The sequence below is a fragment of the Phoenix dactylifera genome, chromosome 1, assembly GCF_051530095.1.
Source record: "Phoenix dactylifera cultivar Ajwa chromosome 1, Ajwa_hap1_PhDact_Kaust_v1.1, whole genome shotgun sequence".
Taxonomy (NCBI): Eukaryota; Viridiplantae; Streptophyta; class Magnoliopsida; order Arecales; family Arecaceae; genus Phoenix; species Phoenix dactylifera.
The window spans coordinates 51,448,559-51,468,323 of NC_143190.1; the positions used below are offsets into that span (position 1 = coordinate 51,448,559).

At 39.9% G+C, this 19,765-nt stretch overlaps 1 protein-coding gene across 1 annotated transcript; it reads right to left on the bottom strand.

Moving 5' to 3' along the window:
- Positions 1 to 503: 503 nt before the first annotated feature.
- LOC103722686 (pathogenesis-related genes transcriptional activator PTI5-like) lies at positions 504 to 1,106 on the bottom strand. The gene has a single exon (XM_008813328.6). It carries the CDS (start codon positions 1,104 to 1,106, stop codon positions 504 to 506), a length of 603 nt encoding a protein of 200 aa, XP_008811550.4.
- Positions 1,107 to 19,765: the final 18,659 nt, after the last annotated feature.

Genomic DNA, 19,765 nt, shown 5'->3' on the forward strand with positions numbered 1-19,765 from the left:
TCATTATTCATTAGAGAGAGAGAGAGAGAGAGAGAGGATATAAAAGAGAAAGGATTACTTAAATAGATTTTTTTCAAAAAAAAAAAAAAAACTTTGAGATCGAAAAGGATGATTGACTAACATGATTTACTAGTTTGGTGAATTTCAACAGAAGTAGGAGGCAAAGTAGCCAGCATGTAAAGCTTCTGGCACCCAAATCCAAAGCCTTACTCTCTCATCACTGCCTAAATCTAAAGCCCAACAGAACTCCCTCAAATACCAATTGTAACCTGTCAAATATCAAAACCATATCCATCTCAATCACTCCCTCAATAATAACATTTTCTATTGCAAAGCTCACAAGAACTCGTGTCCATCCTGGTTTGGCTAAATTCTTTCGTCTCCCAAGTCCCCAGCTGAGAAATTCTCCCTCCTACTTCTGTTATACGCACCAAAATTTATTAGTCGCCGCATAAACATAATTTTTCCCACCATCAAGCCGCGTTGCGACGTCAAACAGCGTTTTACTGCCGACCGGAAACGCTCTTTGCACCTTCACCCGCTTCGGAGGTCCGAAGCAATCTCTCCAGGCAGTCAGCCCCCAAGTCCCGAAGCTCCACCGCCCCGGCCCTGCCGCCCGCCGCCACGGCCCTGCCGCCGCCGCCGCCGCCTATCGCAACTCCCGGCGGGAAATTCAGCAGCGCCTTGGCCCCCCGCATCCGAAAAGCGGCGCGGTCATACGCCACGGCAGCCTCTTCAGCGGTGTCGAATGTCCCGAGCCACAGGCGAGCTCCATGCCGCGACGAGTCGCGAATCTCCGCCGCGAATTTCCCCCATGGCCGCCGCCTCACTCCCCGGTAGTGCTTCTTCCCGACGTGCCCGGTCGGCTCGATGCACTTCCGAACGAATCCCGCATCGCCCGCCACTGCTGCAGGGGCCGGTGCAGCGATCGCGGTCATCGCCGAGGCCTCTCGAAGAACCTCGAAGATAACCATGTCTTGGGAGTCATTCTCATTGAGTGGGAGGTGGCCCCGGGAGGCTTCATCCTTGGTCACTACTGAAGAGCAAGAGGAGGAGGAGGAGGGCGATGGAGGCGTGTCGAAGGCTTCTTGTGTGCAGGGAGCCATGGAGCATGCTCTATAGCCTTTGCCTCTTCCCATAAGAATAATGGAGTTTTGGTTCTTCTCGCCGGTGTATGGACTCGTATTCGGGTTTGTGGGAGCACGGAGGGTAGAGGTATTTGAATTGCTTAAGGGAGTTGAAAGGAATGGGGTGAAGGTATTCTGGAGCCCGTTTCAATAAACTTTAGTCATGGAAAAGGAAAGTGGGAGGAACTTGGGGGGGTGCTTGTCCTTTTCTTTCACGAGGGAGGACATCAATTCGCCTTTGATTACTTTGATACCGTGAGAGAGAATGCCCTTTTACCTGTCTCCACGAGGCTGGAAGAAGAAACGAAACGTGCTGGAATTATCTGATCCAAAATAAGACCAAAGAGCAGCTTAATCCACATATTGGATGTCCTTGTCTTGGCTCCGCATGCCATTACCTGTATGTGTTCACTATTGTTTCGTTGACATTTTAAATGCTTCCACTCGACGGGCCTGTTTGGGTTGCTAAAAAGTTGGCTTTACATCCACGCATTATTCGTTATCAGAAAGATTTTTCTTTCTCAATTTTGACTATGCAAAACGTCCTGACTCATCTGTCTCTAGGTTTCATGGAATATTGATGATTAAAAACCCCAATCTTCACCAACTATGACTATATGTACTCACCTACCTTTGATACGAATTTATTTAATTTATTTCTCTCTTCCAAGAAGAAAAATAAGATAAATGATTCACTTGAAAGCTGAAATACATTTATTGAGTTCATATATAAATAATAAAATTATTTAATGAAAGCTTAGATCTTCAATGTCTTATATCAACATACAAAATTCCCACCATCTCTAGACTACATTTAAGAGATTCACTCTAACAAGATCTCAGCCAAATGTTTGATTCCTCCATTTCTTAGTAATCTTTACATGAAGGGAAAAAGATTTGGTAGCAAATGGAGCATTTAAAAAACCTTGCATAACATATTTGTATGAAAACTTTTTGTTACCAAATACTACTTTATTTTTTTTTGGTCAAAAAAAAAAACCCTCTTTTTTTGCTAGCAAGCAACAAGTCTAGACCTTGGATAGTTGAACTCTTTTAGATCTACATGATAGCTTTTTTTTTTTTTTTTTGGATACAAATCTATATGATAGTTTAACAAAAATAAACGGAGATAATAACTAAAAACAAAGATAAAAAGGAAATACTGCTATATTTGACTGCCCAGAAGCATCCAGAAGCAGGCCAATTTTGGTGATGGGGAATCTAGATATTTCATAGACAAGCCAATAGGAAGATGTCCGCTTTTCCCTGGTTCGGTCGGGTCGCCCGGTCGGGTCGGGAGGGATGAGGTCAGCGATGAGGTCCAAGTACCGAGAGCGCTCCGTTGATTGGCGGGAGCGCTCGATGGTTCCGGCCGCCCGGGGGGGTCCGGACGTGGCCCTGGCCCTCTTCGACTCGTCCAAATTGACGGGCCGCGGGTTCCACCTGCTGCTCTCTCCGAAGCCGCCATCGTTAGGCATGAGACTTGGGTGCCATCCCCATTTAGATGCATTCATTTCCCATGCAAACCGTGGAAAGATATTACGAGGCAGTCAAAGCCGACGGCCCTCGTGTTTGTGACAATGGAATGGAAGAGATTCAAAACCACCATTTTATGTGGAAAGATCTCATTTGCACAATAATGAATCATTTTTTTAAGGGTTGGGTGAAGAGAAATGCTGGAATAGCGGACAACGTTTCTGGCACAAACAGTTTAGATTATTGTATATTGCGATCACGTATACAATAGTTATGTAGCTACTGGAATATTTGATATTTTTTAAATTGTTACATTTTTATCAATGAGAAATTCATTAAGTATGACATGAGGAGGGATGATGGATTTTGTATCATGAAGAGAACCCATGTGACGCGTGCGAAAGAGTACAAATAGTTGTAAATTTCTCATTTTTTTTTCATATTTTGTTTGGTTTGAAGTTTAGACTTGTTTATTCTTTTGATTCCTCAGTAGACTCTTTTAAGGGAGTTGTTGATCTGAGTTGTTTTACGGTATCAACACTATCTTGATCATTGAGCGAAACATTTGAGAGAGAACATTGAACAATATTCCTGCATGATTATAGAAAATCTATGGACCTGATTAAAAAGCTCAAATAGAGCTAAAAAATCAATCTAACTTATGGTTGGTCGATGGGGATCAAATTTGGGTCTAAAATAGCAGAAAGTGTGGCTTTTGTTGGGAATTAAATTCAGGGCTATGCTTAAAAGCTACTTATGTTTTGAGTTTCTTTTAAGAGCCTATTTGGGGTGATTCGTCGAATCCAGCTAAATCGGGAGGGGAAAAGAGCGCCGGAGGGGGAAAAGGAGGCAACGAGGGAGGGCAAGGGGTCAAGGGCCCCAATCCCCATAGGATGTATATATATATATATATATATATATATATATATATATATATATATATATATATATATATATATATATATATATATATATATATATATATATATATATATATATATATATATATATATAAGACTTGGAGAGTTCTCTCTTTTTGAGCTCATTTGGTTCGTGGGAAGCATTTTTCTTCCTAAAAATATGATTCCTGTAAAGCAGATTTCTGGAAAGAGAATGCTTGCAAAAGTACTTTTGGCATGTTTGGTTGACAATGGAAAAGTGACAGATTTTCAGAGTGCTTATGTTTGGTTGACCATCCACTTTTTTGGAAAGGTTATGTGTAATTCCTATTATACTCTTAATAAAAATTAGATTTTTAATGTTGAAGGATTTTTTTAGAAAAACATAAAAATGAGATACTCTAGTCCCTTGACAAGTAGCTTTACCACCATCAAATTTGGATCCAGCACGAGTTATGATTGGTAATTAGAATGCAATTGCCTACCTGAAATCCTCAAGTCTCACTCTGGCGAAAGCTATTTGCTACCAATGAAGTTTAAAATGCGATGCATCTCGCTGTTCTCTCTCCCTTGAAGGAAAAGGAAGAACCATATGCTATCCTCACCATTTGTTGATATTTCTGTGAACAAACTATAACTTATCCTTTATTGCATACTGGTCTGTTGAATGATTTCTAAAAACTAAGGTTCTGGTCATCTCATCATGATCACATGAATACTCATATGCTGGACGAAGCATCTTCACACTTCATGTTAGAAGCAACCATAGTTAAATTTTTGGCTTGACAGCCATTCTTAACGTGTTAAGAATGTCAACTATGGTTTGCTGCATCATTGAAGGTAGCAAGTCATTATAATGATTAGGTACAAGGTGGTTGGTTTCTTCGCATAAAACTATGTTGCTAGCTGCAAGCACATATATTCTCCTTGAAACAACCTACCCAAATCATGATAATAGTGACCAATAATAATTCATGAAGAGAAGGATATTAATAACCATTGTTATCCATAAAAGTAACCATCTAAATTCATACAAGTAAGCACCTAGCAATATACGAAACAAGAAACAATAATTTCTGTGCAAAATATAAACTTGTAGTTGATTCAAAAGCAGTGTTTGCGTCCATATTTATCAATAAGGCCTACATCAAAAAGCTATCCAATACATAATATCCCCAAAAGATACACAAACCCTCTGTACCCAACTTAGCTACATCCCACTTTGAAACTCTAAGCAAAGGGTTAAAACATATGCCCTTCTATAGTCCTCTGAAAGACTAAAAAAGTAATCAGTCTCCAGTGGGTCCATTGCAATTTTTCTGTCCACCTTAAAATCTCATATTGAGAAAGATTCTGCACCTTCATCACCTCAGACACCACTGCCATTCTTCTATCTGCAGTTTCAGACTAATGCTTAAAACATTGAGTCAATTTCTCAATATGATCCTCAGCAGCTGCCATCATGCCTACTAGCTTAGTTATCTAAGATGTAAGATCTCTCACAACCTCAAAGGCCTCATGCCTATATTTTTTAGTTCTGGTTGGCCTACTTGGACTTGCAACTTCAATATTAGTAGCTATCTAGGGAGTATTCATGTTGACGTTCTGATCAACAAAATTGCTATCTGCTTCTTGGCTCTCATTGATAGCTGATGGTGTATATGGATATTGTTGCTCCTCCATCTTTATTTCTTCAACAGCATCTGCAGGTGCTTCAGCTCCCATCCTAGTAGCACGATCCCTTCCAAAGACATTAGTCAAGTTCTCAAAGTGAGGGAAAGGCTTGTTCCTCATACCTTGAGCATTTGGGTGCATTAAAAAATAAAAAAGTAACACAACATGTATGAAAGGTATTCAAAGAAAAAATAAACAAATTTATAATGCCAATTTACCTTAACCCATTCCTTGAAGGTATCTACCTCACAGGTCACACACTTGTTGATGTCATCCCACCCAAATCCACTGCAGTTGGTTTCCAACATCTCTGTAACAGCATTGTATTGCTTCTTCAAGAGCTTGACCCAAGACTCGATATGTGGTGTTGCTCTTAGTCCACACCCAGGAAGCTTCTCTTCCATTAGTCTCTCCAATTGTTGCAAATACCCACTCCTAAAAGTTTCATTATCGCCCCTCCAACCTTTCCGGTTTACCAACTCAACCAATACCTCAACAAGCTTTGCATCCTCCACATAACCCCATTTTTTGTTGCACTTTGTTCTTTTGTTTCCTGTTGATGCTTCTCCAGTTATTGAGGTGCTCATATCTATATTCACAATCTCATATATTATAGATATACATTCACATTTTTATATATTATAGCTATTCATTCACTGATGGTGTGCGTGCAGAGGGCTAAGCATAAATTTCAGAAAATTTTTATGCGGAAAGAACAAGTTAAACATTTTAACCCAAAACATGCTTGATATTTTAGATATTTTGACTCTGATACCAGTCGAAGACAGTCTTCAACTGCACATCATATGTGGCGCGGGCTCAGTCCCAATACATAGGGTGACACCCGCGCGTGTCTATTAAAGCACTCATCATATGAGCTCCCGGGTGGAGAGCCACGCTTCGTCACATTATCACGCGTGAGAGTTTTCGGAAATCAGATAGTCTCCACTAATCCTTTGCTTTGACACCAAATATCACAAAGCCCTCAGATCTCGAGGATTGTGTGATTCAAATAAATATGCATAAATCATAACTTCTTGTGATTTGAAGATTGAGATCATATCTCAACCATAAAAGAGATCAGATCTCTTACCTTTAGAAGGGGGTTCCTTCAAGGATGCTTCGCAGCCGCACAAGCATCCGGCCTCGATGACTTGTCCACGCGAAGCTCCGGAATGATCAGCTTTCCGGGGAGTGCTACCTCGCAGGGAGGCAGAAGGTTGGCTGAAAGGGAGAAGAAGGAAGAAGATGGACCTTCACAGCTCAAGAACTCCTTCTTGGGCTTTCACCTTTAGAGCTACTCTCTCCTCTCACTCTCTTTCTCTGGTGCTCTTGATGTGTTAAGAAGAAGGAAGAGGGGTGGCCTATTTATAGGCCAAGAAGAGGGTGAGGTGTCCCTATGAGGTGTCCTGCTAGGACACATATCACACATGCAAGAAAAAGAGGTGTCCTGCTCCGCCATGTGTCACGCATGCAAGGGGGTGAGGTGGCCTGGAGGGCGATCGATGTCATGGATGACCCATGAGGCAGATGAGGTCATGGATGACATCAGGAGGAGTGTGAGGTGTCCAGGCCCACTACATGTCACACATGCAAGCAAAAGAGGTGTCCTGCTTCGCCATGTGTCACACATGCAAGCAAAAGAGGTGTCCTGCTCCGTCACGTGTCACGCATGCAAAGGGATGAGGTGGCCTGGAGGGCGATCGGGATGTGGGTCCCACATACAGTATGTGGGTCCCACCTAAGCAGGACGTGGGTCCCACATACAGTATGTGGGTCCCACTTAGGCAGGACGTGGGTCCCACATAGGGAAGGAAGTCCTAGTCATACTAGGATCATAATTGATTTTAATCCAATTTGATTCAAGCCAAATCTGATTTGGTTGGAGGCAAATTAGACATTTTCACCAAACCAATTTTGGTGTCAATTACGGTTTTACCAATTTCAAATCATATTTGAATTTGGTTAAGCCCAATCTCTATTACTCAATCAAATTGAGTCTAATCAGTGATCCAATCACCAATTAACTTCTCCAAACAATAATTGCTTAGGGCAATCAGTCAATCACATTGACTATTTTACCTCTAGACGATTCTAAATCATCAATCAGCCATTTGATCAACCCAGAAACTTCTAAGCGTGTGACCTCACAGGTTCGAACCTAAGCCGGTAGTACAAAAATACTTTCTGCACTAATCGAAGTAACCATCTAGCAATGGAACCCGACGACCGAATAGGCCAAATAGATGCAAAGCAACATTCTAGAACATATGGACTATGGTTACCGCATAATTCATCCTCTTGACCAGAAAATGCCCAAGGTGGGTTCAGAGTCTGTCTACCCTGAAACGATCCATCCGGAAATATGTTTCAATTCAATAAGTCAAGTGATAGTGATTTAATTTTTTATGGCCAGGGTACTACTTAATTGAAGACACAAGGCATTCACCCTTATTTCCAAGAGAGGTCAATCCCATCTTGATCTGCAACTGACTTCCACAAGTACTTGACTGGATCCAGAAATCTTCCGTCGCTGGATTAGAAATCCAGGTAGTCCGACACCAAAGTACAGTGAGTTGCTTGCAAGCCACCGGTTGCAATCTCAGGTCTAAAGGATACATATACCCATATCCACTCAAAACAACTCTTGACAAGAGAGAGTCTGTCAATTGGTCACGTTCAGTGAACGTACACTACTATTCACCTGTATATCATACTAGTATCTCTATACTCTTTGGTTTGGAAGACAAACAACAAATATGATACACAATGACCTACGTCCGATAATACTATCGTCCTATTAATAGTATATCATACGGTCATGAACATTTAAGGACCTGTGTGACAAAATCATATCTCATTACACAAAGCAGTCATAAGGACTTCATCACATCGGAGTTTATGAAGATGTTCTGGTGATGAATCAATACCATGTTGTTTATAATTGATTCAAATACATTTACAATCAACAATTGATTCGATTTAGGACACAATTCCCAACAATTCTCACTTGAACTAAAGCCAATCAGTACAGTATCGTATACCCATCTTCAAGTAATGATGGTCAAACTCCTTTACACTGAGGGCCCTAGTGAATGGGTCGACTAAGTTATCCTTCCCGTCAATCTTTTGAAGATCAACGTCACCTCGTTCTACTATCTCACGAACAAGGTGATACCTGCGCAGAATGTGCTTGGTGCACTGGTGTGCCTTTGGTTCCTTAGCTTGAGCTATGGCCCCAGTGCTATCACAGTATAGTGGAACTGGTCCATCAGCGGAGGGTGCAACTCCAAGCTCAGCAATGAACTTCCGTAGCCACACAGCTTCCTTCGCCTTGCACACAGAGTCCGCTATAGTAGTCTGCTTGGAACTCTTCCAACAGACAGCCCCACCATATAAGGTAAAAACAAATCCAGACACACTCTTGCTATCATCACGATCTGACTGGAAACTGGAATCAGTATATCCCACAAGTTTCAAGTCAGAATCTCCATAGACCAGCCACTTATCCTTAGTATTTCTCAAATACTTGAGGATAGATTTTACAACGGTCCAGTGGCTCTCTCCTGGGTCAGACTGGTACCTACTCACTATTCCTAGCGAGTGTGCCACATCCGGCCGTGTACATGATGGACCCCACAGCCGAAGCATAGGGAATCCGATGCATACGGTCTCTCTCTATCGGAGTTGACGGACAATCTCTTTTAGAGAGGGAAATTCCAGAAGCTATCGAAAGATAACCCTTCTTGGAATTCGTCATGCTGAAACTTTTCAGCACGGTTTCAATGTACATAGATTGGGATAGACCGAGCAACCTCCTAGATCTATCTCTATAGATCTTCATCCCAAGGATGTAGGATGCTTCTCCCAAATTCTTCATGGAGAATTGTAATGAAAGCCATATTTTTACTTCCTATAGTGCAGCGATGTCATTTCCTATTAGGAGAATATCATCCACATACAGTACAAGAAATAAAATTACCATATCATTAGCCCATTTGTATATGCAAGGTTCCTCTTCGTTCTTAACGAAGCCATAAGTTTTTGATAACCCTGTCAAAACGAATGTTCCAACTCCAAGCTGCCTGCTTTAGTGCATATATGGACTTTTGTAGCCTACACACCTTAGACTCATCTGCAGAAATAAAACCTTCAGGCTGTATCATATACACCTGTTCCTCTAAATCTCCATTTAGAAAAGTAGTTTTAACATCCATTTGCCATATCTCAAAGTCCAGATAGGCCGCAATCGCAAGCATGATCCGAATGGATTTCAGCATTGCCACAGGCGAAAACATTTCGTCATAGTCAATACCATAATGCTGACGAAATCCTTGGGCAACCAGATGGGCTTTATAGGTTTCCACCTTTCCGTCTACGCCTCTTTTTCGTTTGAAAATCCACTTACACCCTATGGGTTTAAATCCTTCGGGTGGGTCAACCAATGTCCATACATCATTGACCTTCATGGACTCCATTTTAGATTCCATGGCTCCAAACCATTTATCAGAGTCAAAGCTTTGCATAGCATCCATATAGGTGACGGAATCCTCATCATTCTCATCGAGAGCAATGGGATCATCGTTCCGGACAAGAAAACCGTAGTATCTATTCGGTCGATGCGGTACTCTACCAGATCGTCTAACGGGTGCAACCTTAATGGGTTCTGAGTTTGATCCTATCAAATCAGACTCTAACGGTTCAGTTCTAGTTGTCTGATCCTCTACCTGTTGAACTTCATCAAGCTCAACCTTAGAGCTGTTCATTCCTTTACCAAGAAATTTTTTCTCCAAGAAAACAGCTCTATTGCTGACGAACATCCTTTGTTCATTAGCCTAGTAGAAATAATACCCTTTGGTTTCTTTTAGGTAGCCGACAAAAAGACATTCTTCCGACCTAGCTTCCAGTTTGTCTGCTTTCAAACGACGGACATAGGCTGGAGACCCCCAAACTTTAAGATGAGAGAGAACAGGCTTTTGACCGGTCCATATCTCATATGGAGTTTTAGTCACAGATTTACTGGGAACTCTATTAAGAATATAACAAGCGGTCTCAAGTGCATAACCCCAAAATGATAAGGGCAAAACTGTAAACCCCATCATGGACCGGACCATGTCCAACAGAGTCTGATTTCTCCTTTCAGACATGCCATTATGCTGCGGTGTTCCGGGAGAGGTCCACTGAGAGAGAATCCCATTATCCTCCAGATATGTCAAGAAATCACTGGAGAGGTATTCACCACCTCGATCAGATCAAAGTATCTTAATACACTGTCCAGTTTGTTTCTCTACTTCATTACGGTATAATTTGAACATTTCAAATGATTCATACTTGTGTTTCATAAGAAACACATACCCATACCGAGATAGGTCGTCGGTAAATGTAATGATATAGCTGTATCCATATACATCCGAATGTACAAGACCTAATATAGCACCGGCTCATATACCTTTTTCAGTAAAAGGTGACTTGGTCATCTTTCCAAGAAGACAAGACTTATAGATAGGTAATGATTCACAATCATTAATATTTAAAATATCCAGTGAGGCCAACCTGTTGATCTTGTTCTTGTTAATATGACCTAGCCTACAATGCTAAAGGTAGATATCAGAGACATCATCAGATCTAGGGCATTTACTTGTAGTGTACATTACACTAACAGGTTGTGACAATAAATAAATGCTATTGTTTAATCGTTCATTGATTACTGTAACACCATTCATAATGATATCACAATAATCCTTCTTTATACAAATTTTATAACCGTCTAAGGCCAAATGACCAACGAAAATGACATTCATTAAGAAACTAGGACAATAGTGACATTCACCAAGGGCAATTATGTGAGAATTTGAAACAATTTGAATTTACCTAATGCTAGAACTGGAACAGTTCTTTCATCTCCAACATTTAGGAATTTCTTATTGTTACATTTGCAAAACAAACGAGCCATAACTGCCATAAGCAAGCAGTTATTGGATTTAGGACACAATTCCCAACATTCACAACCTCACAGCATGATCTTATATTTGCATTATCCAAATGAACTATTAAATAAGAATTTGGCATAACACAAGATTATAACATAGCAAGAAAAAGATTAAACCAGGATTACAACATAACACATAATGTTCATACAAATGTTAAGAGCCCCAAATATTAAACACAACAAAGATCCCAATTCTTTCCTCAAATTCTATTATGCTGCCGCTCTTCAAATATTTGGGCAGCAAGATTAGCCCTGAATGCCTTCCAAGATGCAGATGACTCAATATACTCAATATATGCACCATGCTCATGTGGAAAACTGCCATGAGAGCACTCCTTCTCATTGTACAAAGCCTCAATAGGATCTACAGACATCTCTTTTCTAATATAGTTGTGTAGCAAACAACATACAGAAATGATCCTACACATTGTCTTAATAGGGTACCAAGTATTGCTCCTAAGGATTGCCCATCGCATTTTTAATAGGCCAAAACATCTCTCAATTACATCCTAGCTTTTGAGTACCTCATGTTATAGAGCTCCTCTGGTGTAGTGGGTTGATGACCATGTCTCCACTCATTGAGGTGATATCTTTGACCTCTAAATGGAATTAAGAAATCTTCAGAATTTGTGTACCCAACATCGCACAGGTAGTAATAGCCTACTCATTCAAAAACATGCAAAAAAAGTGAAATCAAAAAAATTTATCTATCCAACTCATGCAAGTAAAAAATAGCTACAATATTAGACTTAAAATTACCTTGCGGGACTTTTAATCCATTTCTACGAGAAATGGCATCCCTAGGGACTCTATTATCATGTGCTGACCCCTCCCATCTAAGTAGCACATAAATAAACTGCATATCTTGTGAGCAAACACCAAGTACATTTGTAGAAATCTCATTCTTTCTCGATCGATATCTAGGTTTGTCCTTCTCCAAGACCCACACTCTAATATGGGTACCATCCAATGCGCCTAGACAATTCTATAATGCAAGTATGAATATAATAATCGGTACTTTTAACAATTTAATAGGCCAAAATATTAACTTTAAAAATGTAAAATGTAATATTAACTCACCGGAAACCACATCCATTTCTCATCTATTGATCTTTCTGTGACAGGCTCAGAATTCTTTAGCAAGTGTCTATGAAGCCTCAAGATAGCATTCAAGACAGCATTAAAATGCTTACTTACTGTCTCACCCAATCTACGAAAGTACAATTGCATAACCCTATTTTTTGAGTGATGGCAAGGAATATTGCAACCATCTCTTCCACTTGAACATTTCTATTCCCCTCCAATTTGCCAATCGATTTAAGCATTTCACAAAGCTTCCAAAATGCCCTCCTATCCATTCTAAGTTGATCGGTACAAATTTGATCACTCTCCATTATTATAAGCCTAAGATTAGTTATTCTATTCATCATCCTCTCATCAAGTGTTCTATCAAAAACATATACCATTTCCCTAGAAATCCTAACATTTACTCGTACCAAGGTTTCAAGAATCTTGGCCATCATTGCCATTATCATCAACCTCATCTTAGTGTATATGACCAAAATGGTACTTATCATCTTCTTCATTTTAGAAACAAATAAACGAGCCATAACTGCCATAAGCAAGCAGAAAGTATTACAACAAATAATTAAATCATCTACAAATATGTTGGTTTTGATTGATCAAAATAAGGGAATGCATAGACCAAAAATGTTCACTCGCAAATTTAGTTACATTCAGTTAGTTTTCATTGCTGTAGCATCTAAAGGTGCCGAGGCACTTCGACAGGAGGTTGATGTTTTGACATGGACTTAATTTTGTGCCATTGAACAAGAGAGGAAACCTTTTGAAATCTACTTCAGGTACAAATATTTCAATGCTACTGTGGGCCGCTCACTCAGTATGGGATGAGACACATGCGGGCATTTGCAAACTTATGCAACAGAGGCATCTCCAATGATGCAATGGTGGAAGCCTGTGTTAACGAGGCAACAAATACTTCTCCAACGATGCAACAAGGCATCTCGAGGAAAACTCCATAGAAAACACTCACAGATCCATTCCATAAATTCCGCTACACGAAATCCTATCAACCAAACAATACCCAACACCCCCAAACCCAACAAATCTTCCCTAGAAGAAGCAAAAAGGGATTTTTATGAGAGAAAAAAGCCCCCGATCTACCACTATGGAATCCCAGAATCCCAGAACCTCCAAAAACAAGAAAGAAAATCCCTAAAATCATGATATTCCTGCAAATCCTTCATGAACCTTAAACCATAAATCCCACAAAACAAAAAAGATGGGAGATCTTTATCAAACTACGACCATAAAGTCCGCAGAATCCCCCAAAATCGAGAGAAAAACACCGAATCGGAGAGATGAAACCCAACTATCCATATAAAGATTAAAAGGTGCAGGGAAAAAAGAAGGCAAAAGGAAATCAAAAACCTAACCCTGAAAAATAGATTGCATCATGATTACCTCTTGGATTCCAGAGGCGACTGTTAGAACTCGAATTCCTCCCGAGATGAGCCCCCAAGGTTTTTGTCGGAGGTTTTCATCGGAGATAACACCCCGAGATTGAGAGAGCGAAGTGGGAAGGAGGAAGATAAGCAGGCTTGAGTTAGTACGATGGAGGAGGGTTTGAGAGGAGGGATCGCGAACGATGGATGGTCGGTGATAGCTGAAGGGCTTTTTGGAAGAAAAAAATATTTCGATTTCTGGCTCACGGAAAAGTAACTTTTCTATATTTCTCATGAAAAAGACTTTTCTATGAAATGTAGAAATCATATTTCCACGGAAATGCAACTTTTTCATCTATCTCCTTCGAAAAATCCAACCAAACGATCCCTTTTTTATCTCCCCAAAATTGGGCATGCGCCAAACTACCTCCTCTAGACCAGGATATATAAAAGAAAGATCCGATGATCTCCTTCTCTCTTCTCCAACTACATCCCTCTCTCCACTTCTGGCATTCTCTTCCTCTTCCAATCCTACTACATCTAGTGGATGTGACAAGCCCTAAAAGATAAGCCTAATAGCGAGATACAAAGAGAAATGCCTTCATCTTGTCAACTTAGGTTGGTTGGAGGGGCCAATTATAACAAGCTTGGTAGAGCAAGGGTCTCTATTCTCTGCTCTATCCATTTCAAATTGTTTAGATTAAGACAATTTGATATTGGTGCTGAGATTGGAAGATTTTAGAAGATTGAAACATCTTCTTTTGCTCGAGGCAATGACTCAGTGGCAAATGTACTTGAGTTGATTAATTTATATATTGCAGCTCGAATAAGATTAGCTATGGATATGTTAATAGTGGATTGATCCACATTTTTGGTTGCGTGGATCCACCATGATTAAGCTTGTCTAAACTTCACAGAAATGATATTATGGTACAACAAAAAAATCTAACTCAAACTAAGTTTTCAAATTTCGACAGGACAATGGTGAGAAATAATTAGTGATTATTTGCAAAGTTAGCCTTATATAAAAAAAAATGAAAGAATAATAAGAATATTATTGCGATTGCTTCTATTCAAATTAAAAGGAAATAATAGAAATTAATAGAAAGAATGCTCCTTTTGATCTTTCTCCTGTCCGCATGATAATATATTGTTTAAGCTAAGATGAAGAATGGAGTTATTAAATATCACTTCTGTGTGATGAATAATGAAAATTCACAAGTCATGACCTTTATTCCTGTTATATAACAATTATCATGACAATATAATGGCTAGACAAATCATTACTTAGTACTAATAAAATTGATGACTTTATACTGTCTATAGCGGCCAGGACTTACGCTGCTGGACCAAGGGGGGTGAATCATGATTAATTTGAACCTTTTTTATTATTCTTTTTATGTCATTTTGGTTTCTATTATGCTTTTGCCGTCAATTTCAAGCAATCAAAGAAGGAACGGAAGCCCCCTGCCTGCTTTCCGATGCGGAAAGGATACACGGTAATCTTATCCCCATTTAGGGTTGCCTAGCAGAAAATGGGAAACAAAATGGAAAGACAAAACGTTTATAGCATGTGCTAATCACTCGCGTAACTTAACCTGAAAGTGCGTCCTTTGAAGTTATTATGATGGCTGCAATTGTGCTACAATGGCAATTATTTTAGGCTCTATCACAAACTCAACCTCCAACCAATTGACAGGGCAGATTCATGTCTGAATTATAGATCCTAGCAATTGTGGTTGGGCTCAAAAACAAACCTGAATTTGTCATGACCACTGCCTTCCAATTAACTCCTATTGTTTGATAATTGCTATTAGAGATGAAAGTGGATTGGATAATATCCATTCAGATTTATTTTCATATTTGAATTTATCAGAATATAAATAAAAATTTGAGCATCCGACTAATATCCATATCTATATCCATATTCATAAAAACAAAATATATATGAAAATGGATAGATAATTATCCGATCTATATCCGAATATCCGATCCCATTTAAAACCCTATTTAATTTTATATAACACTCGTGAGCCTTTAAGAAAAATAAATGACCATATTAACTTGATTTAATATCCACTTAGTAATATTTTTGATTCTATGGTCATAAAGTTTAATTATCCGATTTATATCCATATTTTGTGGCGGAATCCGTGCGTGGAAAGAGATGGGGATATCCGATTTGTATCTATATCTGTTTAAAACAAATATGGATACGAATTTTTGCATCTAACTAACATCCATATCCATATCTGTATGTCAAATAAAATAAATATTGATATGGATATGATAGTATTCGATCCGATTTCAGCCCTAATTACCATAGCGATATTGTATATTTCTGTTAATTAAGATGGCAGGGACGTGTTTAGTTGCATCAAAGTGGCCGAAGCAAGGAGCGGCTACTTCGGTCTAGGCCTGTTAACGAGCCGAGACGAGCTCGGGCTCGGGCTTGACACCGAGCTCTGTATTGGGCTCGAGCTCGAGCTTGCTTGGCAAAGCAAAAGCTCGGGCTCGGACTCAATTCGGCTCGTTAACAGGCCAGCCGCCGACACCATCTCCTTCCCACCCCGACGAGGAGCCAATATCCCCACCAGGATCTAGGGACTATCAGATTCCGAAGCCGCCCCCGAAGTATTCTTTGGAGTTCCACACCAAAGAAAACAAATTGGCAAATGGGAACAGATCCGAGAATAGAAGAGAACGAGAACCACATCGGAAGTCTAGGGTTTGGGAGGAGGTGCCTCTCTTGGCCGGCGGTGTCCCAGATCTAGGCCTTGACGCTCTTGTGCTGGACATGGGATGTGGCTCTTGTGCTGCTCGGGCTTGGCTCAGGCTCTTGTGTTGGGAGGAGCATACATTGGTCCCCCAGTTAACGGCGCCTCTTCCTCTCCTTTTTCCCCATCCCTTCCTCCTCACCCTTCTCCACCACATCCCTCCTCTTCCACTTCCACTTCTCCTCAACCTTCTTTTCCCCCTCCTCCTCCTCCTCCTCCCCTTTCTCCACCTCCCTGCTCGCCTCTCCTCCGGCCGCCGCCCCCTTCATCGTCAGATCCCTCGCCGCCTCCCCCTCCACCAGAGGAGATCCGTCCTCTGAGCTCTTTTTTTTCTCCTCGAGCATTTCGGAAACCATCGGATCAAAGACGACAAAGAGAGTGCGTAAACCCAAGAGCCTAGAGGAAAGTGCGGACAGTGTGAGAGTTGAGGGTTTTAGTCTTGGACTGAGGTGGCGGGGGTCGAGGTCCTTGGGGAATAGAAATGGCCAAACAATTAATGGGGCGACTCGTGAGCTGCTCGGGCTCGAATTTAAACGAGCCTCATTTTGGACTTGGGCTTAGGCTCGTTTGACTAACAAGCCGAGCTCAAGCCAAGCTTTTACCGGGCCGAGCCTGAGCAGCTCGGCTCGTTATCAGGCTTACTTTTGTCAAATAAGGTTCTGAGACAATTCTCTCGATCCGAGAGTTTCGATGTTTTGTTCTAAAAGTAGCAGAGCAGAGGAGGGAAGGGCCATCACTGGAGTTGGAGAGAGGGCAGGATCGTCATCGAAGGGACAGTGGAGTCCAATGCCATTGCTGTAAGTGGCAGGATCCACTAAACATGCGAAATGGAACATTTATTTATCAAGTTTCACCTATTTATTTTAAGAGTAAATTACAAAAATCTTTCTGAGATTAGGGATAAATTACAATTACACACTACGCTTACCTCCTTGAGGTTTATTTTTATCCAATACTTCAACTCATAACTTAACAGAATGTTAATCAAACCGTTAAATTTTAATGAGACTCACTACCAGAAAACAAACGTATAGTGACGGAAAACTAGTGACGGCCCGTTATCAGTCACTAGTTGTGATGGATTAGTGATAGATAGAAATTTAATCACCGTGGTGTGAACTTAGTGACAGACTGGTCACAGAATACGCGGGTAGGATGGGCGCCCAAACTTAGTGACCACCGTAGTGACGAGGTATCTGTCACAAAACTGGTAACCGAAATTGCAACAAGACAGTACAAATTCAGCCATCACAAAAATCGTAATCCAAGTGTTATATAAATTTTTAAAAGATTATTTTTGGCAGTGATGGGTTATCGATAGAAATTTCCATCACCAAATTTAATTTTTAATTCCAAAAATATTAAAATATTATTTTTGAGTAATTATAAATTAAAACAAAGGTAAAAAGAGGAAAATCTAAAATAAAACTAAGTGTACCCGCCGCCCCGCCCAAATACCTTCGATAGCCCAAATCCCAATCGTTCTCTAGAAAACCCAAATCCCTTCTTCTCATGCCCAAATCCCATGGCGCCGGCCACAAACGATGACCCATTTGCACCCCTAGTGATTAATGGCAGTAACAGTTTGGAATGCTCCGCCTAAGGCTAAAAATGGGTTGGATTTTATCCGACCATATCCGTTTCCATATTTGATTTGGGTTGGATTCAACATTATGCAAAAGTCATTTAATATGTCATTCAAAATAGGCATCAATATGTCCTAAATCCATCAAAATCAAAGTCCAAAAGTATGTCATAGAGATCAACAGAGAATTCAAATGAGTCGACTCATTGACTGTGCCTCTTGAAGAAAACATGCCAGAGTCAACTCAAACTTGTCCTTTTTGTTTAGGGGTTGACTCAAGTTTTTCAAACAGAAAACTTTAGACTTCATCTTTGATCTCCATGGATTAGATTAAGATCATTTTTTTTAGAACATATCCAATGAAGTGTTTGCAAAGAACTTATGATTTTGTAGTGCTTCATTTCTACTGATTTTTCTTGACTTATAGAACTTCACAATTAAGCCAACATCATTAGTACACAACATCATCTCAAGTATTTTATAATCATCAAAATTCATCCTTTAGGATTGATAGATCTCTATGACATACTTTTGGACTTTGATTTTGATGGATTTAGGACATATTGATGCCTATTTTGAATGACATAATAAATGACTTTTGCATAATGTTGAATGTCTTTGCTATTAATGATATTATTATTATTATTATTATTATTATTATGAGCCAATCAATGTACCAAATGTATCAGGTTATTGGAATGGGATCAGTGACCCAATTTGGTTACTGAATTGTTTACCAAGTGTTGTGACGTGCAGCCATAAACTTAGTGACAGGATTTTGGTTACTAAAAAATAATTTTCCTTGGAAGTTGTGACAAATTAGTTACAGTAACCTTGTCACTAGGTCAGTGACGGAATTAATGACAAATTTAATAAGAAAATTTGTGACTCTGTCTGTGACGACTAAATCTGTCACTGAAGGTTGTGACAGCTCAGTGACCAAACTTGTGACCGAATGCTGTGACAAAATCAGTGATCAAGTTACCTTCATCACTAACTCAGTGACTGGTTAATGACGAAAAATATGTAATTTCTTAAATATTTAATTCTTTGATTTGTAACGGCTTAGTGACGGCGGTTCTGTCATGGAGTTTAGTGACGGAAATCGCCGCCGTCACTGAGAATTTAGTAACGCGTGTTTTTGTAACCAATTCAGTGATGGGAGCTCCGATCACAAATCCATATTAGTAACCAGAAACACGGTATAGTGACAGAAATCTCCGCCACTATACGCGTGTTTTCTGGTAGTGACTCAAATGCCACATCAGAAATTTTTTAAAAATAACCAAAATAACTTACAAAAAAATTTCTAGTATTTACGTTTATTACACTTACACCCAATATTTTGTAAGAACTTATACTTACACCCATTTAAATTGTCAGCCTTAGTGAAACTATTTATCTATTATAAAAAGTCAAAATTACCTCTATAAGAAAATAAGGCTCCTCTTTCACTTTTTCGACTCTCGGAACTCTTTGAAGTATTACGTCTTTAAGAGTCTTCTTCTCTTCAAAATTAAGCAGCTAGCGGTTCTTTCCTACTTCGCCACCCTACCATAGGCGTCCCTTTCCGATGAGCGACCAACAACAATATTTCTTTCCAACTGATATCCAACGACCAGCATCCTTTCCGACCAGCATCCGTTATTCCTGATCAGATTTTGTTCTCGCTTTTTCGTCTAGCACATCATAAAGACTGGAGATGTCATTATATTATTTGCTAATTTTGAGTTTTACTTGTCCAATATTATAGATATGATTTCTTAACATCGT

Excerpts from the sequence above, each read along its gene's own strand:
- LOC103722686 (XM_008813328.6), bottom strand. The coding sequence starts at position 1,106 with ATGGCTCCCTGCACACAAGAAGCCTTCGACACGCCTCCATCGCCCTCC.